Source organism: Leuciscus leuciscus, assembly GCF_965113295.1.
Source record: "Leuciscus leuciscus genome assembly, chromosome: 16".
NCBI classification, from domain to species: domain Eukaryota; kingdom Metazoa; phylum Chordata; class Actinopteri; order Cypriniformes; family Leuciscidae; genus Leuciscus; species Leuciscus leuciscus.
In genome coordinates, this window is record NC_138740.1 from 14,965,201 (window position 1) to 14,971,434 (window position 6,234).

General features: G+C 37.6%; 2 protein-coding genes across 2 annotated transcripts in view; both read right to left on the reverse strand.

The window, feature by feature from the left end:
• trpc5b (transient receptor potential cation channel, subfamily C, member 5b) overlaps positions 1–641 on the reverse strand; it is a 66,651-nt gene extending 66,010 nt beyond the window's left edge. Inside the window, exon 1 of the mRNA XM_082141841.1 lies at positions 428–641. The gene's annotated coding sequence lies outside the window, so the exon portion shown is untranslated. The remainder of the gene's footprint in view (positions 1–427) is intronic.
• A 612-nt stretch (positions 642–1,253) lies between these two features.
• hmgb3b (high mobility group box 3b) lies at positions 1,254–5,816 on the reverse strand. The gene is made up of 5 exons (XM_082141865.1): positions 5,675–5,816; positions 3,809–3,988; positions 3,563–3,705; positions 3,296–3,470; positions 1,254–2,198 (listed from the first exon to the last, which is right to left on the reverse strand). The coding sequence occupies exons 2-5, from the start codon at positions 3,956–3,958 to the stop codon at positions 2,055–2,057; spliced, it is 612 nt and encodes a 203-aa protein (XP_081997991.1). The 5' UTR covers positions 3,959–3,988; positions 5,675–5,816; the 3' UTR covers positions 1,254–2,054.
• Positions 5,817–6,234: the final 418 nt, after the last annotated feature.

Consider the following 6,234-nt stretch of genomic DNA (forward strand, 5'->3'; position numbering starts at 1 on the left):
GCCTAAATTGCAATTGCAACTCAGTTTTATTAACCCGACTGCAGGAAAAACAGCAATAACTTAGTATACATTAGAACATTATAAACTGACTGAATAGGTCATCAAAATAGAACATATAACTTGTGTGCTTTTTTGATGTGTGTTTGTGTGTTTCTTTGCATGTGCGCGCGCTTGGTGGCAAAAAATTAACGGGGTTGAGTGTGACGGGGTTGTGATTTTTTGCTCGAAAATGGCCACTGCTCTACATGTAGTGAATAACAGGAGAGCACATGGCATGCATGGTATTAAGAAATCATATTGTTGAAATAAAGATCATTTTCACAAGTAAAATAATTCTCTTTATTTGATGTAACGGGGTTGAGTCGTTGAGCTTGACAACCACAATATCACAATTCTAAATAAGTTATAAAAGAAGGTGGTAACTTGCCTGTGTCTGCACAGAATGTTGTTCAGAAGACTTCTATGATGTTACTTCCTGTTACTGATGTCACATAAGGATCTGTTCATTATTTTTATGGGGGAGAATGATGTGTAACGGGGTTGAGGGATTACTGAGGTACGGAACTAAATAATGTGATTTTAATGAATAATCATGAATTTACTTAGAAAACAAAAAAACATTACCAGCAAAAAAGACTTTTCTAATTGTATTGTTCATATCCCAAGTACACTTTCATAGAAGGCCATGAGGGACATGACAAAATAGGTGGTGTCAACTGAAAAAAATCATGATAATTTCTAATATAAATGTAATTTTTAAACTTTAAGGAGACATTTCAATTGATACAAAAAGCTTTTAAAAATAGACTGATGACCCAATAGGTAAAATACACTTAAAAAGGGTCAGAGGGACTCAAATCATACCGGTTTCGTGGAATGACTCATGTACTTCACGACCATTATGAAGGGAAACAATTATTGTATTTTATAGTATGAATGGGTGTAGTAAGTGTAGTTTAGACACACATTGCCATTGGTTAGCAATGGCACTTCCATTCATAAATCCACATGGGACAGTAAAACATCCACTGAACTAGACAAATCTGTTAGGTCTTCTGGGTACTTTTAATTTACTGTTTGTTAACTTACTATTTTCACACTGATTTTGCTTTCTCTAGGTTGTTAAATGCACAGCTTTTGCAATTGGTGCCCTTTGACATCTAGTGGTTCACTGCAGTCATTGCACTCAGATAATGTTATTAAATAGAGGAAAAACAACAAATCCAAATTAAATGAGCACTCTTAAAAGAAACTACCATTTATCACTTTATTGATAACATTGACAAAATACCCCAAGTATTTACACACTACATTGAACATTTTGCAGACAAGAAAGTCACTTGAATCATTTGAGATCTAAAAATGCCATGTTTATTTCAAATCACAGTGTCACCTATACATAAAAAAAATAAAATAAAAAAAACCAGAGAGAGAGAAAAAAAAAAAAGTAACAATTGAAGGTGCAAATAAGAGCTTTCCCAGCATTTGATCATTTGCCTCCGGTTAAAGCTGAAAATGTCCCCACAGACTCTCCACACATAAAATTATCAATGTAATCATTCAAAATTACACAAATAATAATATAACCGCACATCACAAACAACCTTTCAACAACGCAGGAAGCTTATGTGGCCGAACAGAAAAATGAAACCTTAAATCTATCCACAAATTGTGCATTTTGAAAGCTGGGAGAATAGAAAAAAAAAAAGAAAAGAACTTTAAGTCAACAGCCATACAGAAACACACCACTTTAAATAGTTTTAAAAAGAGTATGTACTGCTACCACTTTGTTTATTGTCGAACTGTGGAAATATTTTGCTTTTGCCAATGCAGTTTAATAGCAAGCTGTAACAGGACCACCAGCAAACCCGGCATTGAGAATTTGGTTGTCTGAAGTCAGAGCTTGCATGCATTGGGCTTGTCTACTGGTGATCAGTGTATAGCAGCCTTGACATCAAGACCTTGAAAAGTTTCTTGACATCAAGACCTCTTAGACTTAAACTAATTGGCAGCGAACAAATAACTTACTGCTCAATTAGGGGGAAACAAGTTCTTTAGTCATCGTCATCATCATCGTCATCCTCTTCTTCCTCCTCGTCGTCTTCATCTTCGTCGTCATCATCTTCAACCTTGGGTTTGGATTTGGCAGATGATGCCCCTCCGCTTTTTTCTCCCTTTCTTTTGTAGTCCGCCATATCCTGAGAGAGCAAAATTACGACATGAGAAATACAATGGTTTAAGAGTTTGGGGTTGGTAAGATTTAGGCTTTTGAAAGGGGTCTCTTATGCTCGCCATGGCTGCGTTTGATCATATACAGTAAAAACAGCAATATTGTGAAACACTACAACAATTTAAAATACACACATATACATACATCTCAATGACAGGATTATCATTGTTGAAAGCAGTTGTGCCGTTTAATATTTGTGGAAACCATGAATAAAAATATTAGCGCACACTATCGTTCAGAGGTTTGGGGTCTATTTAACAACAAATCCGTTTAACAACTGTTTAATGTTGATACGCTGAGCAGCAATATTTGAATTAGCATATTAGAATGATTTCTGAAAGATCATGTGACACAGAAGACTGGAATAATGGATGGCTGCTGAAAATTCAGCTTTGCATCACAGGAATAAAATTACACTTTAAAATGTATATATATATATATATATAAAAAAAAAATATATATATATATATATATATATTTCACATTATTACTGTTTATATAGTCATTCGGACTGCCCCCTAATAGTCACGCAAGAAGTGGCGAAGTCACAGGGACAGATCATTACCAGCGGGTCCTTGTGGTAATTACACTACTTTGGACAGGAAATCCAAATGTTCACCCATCGACCTCAAATATGGTTCCTCATTTGAAACATGCAAGTAGCAACTTTACTTGGCCGCTCGCTCTTATGTTGACATAAGTGTGAACTGCTATCTGAACCATATCCAAGTGTTCATGCAGAGTGTGGAAGTGTAGTGCGCTTTACTGCATGACATGGAGGCGCCGGCGTGATCACTTGCATTTCCCAACTAACACTAGTTTATTAATAAATAATTAAAATGTCTCCTTGCTGTTTTCTGACACGTTCATAAATATATATGGTAATATATAGCCTATTATGATTAAGTAATTAAATAAACGTGCAATTAGTCGACTAATGGCTTAAATGAACGGCTACTAATCAACTAGAAAAAAAATCTTTAGACAGGGGCAGCCCCAAGTCATTCATTCTTCAACCACTATTCAAACTGTGTAGAGGACAACATTTGAGAGGTCATTCTCCACCTTCTGATACTTGTCCTTCAGCTTGTTGGCCTTGGATAGGAAGGGCTGCTTCTCAGAGTCAGACAGATTGTTCCACATCTCTCCAAGTTTCTTGGCTACATCTCCAATGCCCAGGCTGGGGCACTGAGCCTTGATACCAGGCCTCTGCTCTGAACAGAACAGGAAAAATCCAGACCTGGAAAAACAGAGAAACAATTATGTAACAACCACATATTTCTAGAGCTCATTTTAAATAATTCTGGATGGAATAGAGGACAGAAAACATACGCTGGCCGCCTTGGAGCATTAGGATCCTTCTTCTGCTTCTGACCTTTCTTTCCTGGATTGTAGTGCTGCATTTCCTGGTCATATCGGACCTTGTCCGTTTTGGCCAGGTCGTCAAATTTAGTCTTTTCTTTTGGTGACATAGTCTGCAAAACAAATGACAGTTTAAGATCCTAGCGGTAGCCTTTTTTATTCATTTTACATTGATTTCTGGAGATAGACACATACAGATAGGAGTAATCTACTTACTTTCCATCTCTCAGAGCACTTCTTGGAAAATTCTGAGAAGTTAACAGAGACACCTGGGTTCTTCTTGTTGTGCTCTTCACGACACGTCTTCACAAAATAGGCATAGGCGGACATCTTGCCCTTGGGCTTCCCTGGTTCACCCTTTGCCATTATTATGAAGTCACTCAAATATCAACACACCTAAAAGAAAAAAGCATGCATGTTACTGAGAGAACCACAAATGATTAGGTGCCAGTTTCAGTGGACATAAAATGCATCTTTTCATTCAACATTGTCCATGGGACATGTCATCCCAAGAGACTATCAGTTTAAGAAACCAGAAAAATCTAAATTGACCATTTTTAATGGAATTTGAGTTATTTATCGGTGCACTTTTTTTTAACATCAAGTCATGTGGCCTCATAATCTTAGGAAGATTGACTATAACGTCATCCACAGTGCTTCATGGGAGCGGGCAGGTGCTAAAAAGTTCTTCTGGTGCAGTTTGTTTCGATTATCTGATTGGAGGACTTTTTTAGCAGAATCATGGGTAATGATTGAACTGAATTCATGTGGGCTGATGGCTTCAACAGAAGCATACCATCGATTACCACCCTCACAGCTCACAGTGGGTCTGCCTTTAAAGATTTATAAGTTATTCAACCAAAAAAAAAAAAAAACCTTAGAGAGAAAATATATAACTTTTATTCTAAACGCACGTCGCCCGAGGTGCCAGGCCCGTCAAGCACTGTTTATTTTTATACGTTTCATGTTGTAAAAATGCAAATTAATGACAGAAACTAAATTTTATTTTTTAAATGTAATTGCTGCAAATTGATTATTTCCCAAATAAGCGTCATTTAAAAGCGTGACAAATTTAAAGGCAGGCATTGTGTGAAGAGAGCGAATGACTAACCGCGTCTCCTCAATCAGACGCTATTCATTAAAATGGCCTCTATCAGCGGCGAGGAACAATGACTTGCACCCCCCATTTTCACAAGAGACACTTCGAGGTCATGATTTAGCGAGTAACTTGTCAAAGTCGACATTTTAAAAGTCGTCCATTAAACACAAAGTGCCGTGAGGCAAGCTTTTGTAAAGTTTTACCAGCTTCACACTGCACGCCAAATCACGTATCCTACTACCGTGAAGGTTTAAGACATGATTCATGAATATTAATTACGCACAGTGACGTTCTCCCCGCATGGCTAATTGATTGGTTGCCATGTACACGCAGTTATGTGGGCGTTAAGGGAATTAACGAATCCTACTATAGTGAAGGCGGTCGTTGTATATTAAGACAAGTCACGCTGTAGAGACTTTACGTAGCAACGTCATCGAATTAATTAATATTCATGAGGCAACGCTTCACCATAGTAGGATTCGCAAATTCGCGCCCGGCACAAACCCGTTTGCAACAAAGGCAGAGTCAAACCAGCCATGACTGGCATTGGCTGCTGTTAACAGCTCAATGCTCTCTTTAACCAGCAAATATACGAAAATATTAAACTATTACACAGCAAACACAGCCATAATACACGGTGCACTTCACGACAGACTTTCAGGCCATTTAGGAACCCGTGTTTTGTTTGAAGCAAATTTTTATATCGCCAGCCATTTTAAAAGCACGTTCGTCACCCAACTTCGGTTTAACCGACAAAAAAGGTAGTTTTATTGGACCTTAAAGGAAATCAAAATGGTTTAGAAAGAAACAGAACACACCACCGTTAACATTTCACTGTAAATCAGTTTATACACGAAAAAATGGTTAGTTATACATAAAAGTATCGTTTGTGTAACAAAAAAGGATTTCAATAATTAAAATAAGATTTTAAAAAGAACATCATGCAACAATGAATAGTTTAAAATGGAGAGTTTTATAGATACCTTCTTAAATGTTTGTCCTGTCGTCTGTTCTCCACAGTCAGTCACACTAACGGCCTCGCGCTTCCTCTCTATAGAAGACCACACAGCCTCGCGCTAGCTCACTACGAGACCTGCCTGATTGGTTAGTCCCGGCGCGCATTTAAAACAGCCTCCACAACTGTGGATTGGTCAAACGAACTTACATATTCATAAGACGGGCGCCGGCATTGGGTAAAAGCATAAGACACGCCCCATTATTTAAAAACAAGGCGGGAATTGCTGTCAAAACAACAAAAGTTAAAAAGGTCTGTGGCAAACCACGTGTGAGTGTGAACTACAGTGCACTATAGAGAAACTGTATTCAGCAATTTAAGACTGCATACTATACAGTGTTTAGGGCGTGATAATACTGAGTTGAGGAGTACAAATTGGGGTAGTTTGGCTGCCATATGAATATGAGGAGGGCCTACATAAAGAGAAAGATGGTAATATAATCAAAATAAAGTGAAGTTACTTTAAAATTAAAGTCAAACTCGAATCCCTGAGTGGATCAAATGATATTATTGCTCCACAACCATGCA

Bases quoted from the DNA above. Each gene is read 5' to 3' on its own strand.
- hmgb3b (XM_082141865.1), bottom strand. From the start codon at position 3,958: ATGGCAAAGGGTGAACCAGGGAAGCCCAAGGGCAAGATGTCCGCCTAT. The intron at 3,471-3,562 runs GTATGTTTTCTG...CTGTTTTTCCAG, and splicing joins AATGCTCCAAGGCGGCCAGC to GTCTGGATTTTTCCTGTTCT. The intron at 2,199-3,295 runs GTGGAGAATGAC...TTGCTCTCTCAG, and splicing joins TGAAGGACAAGTATCAGAAG to GATATGGCGGACTACAAAAG.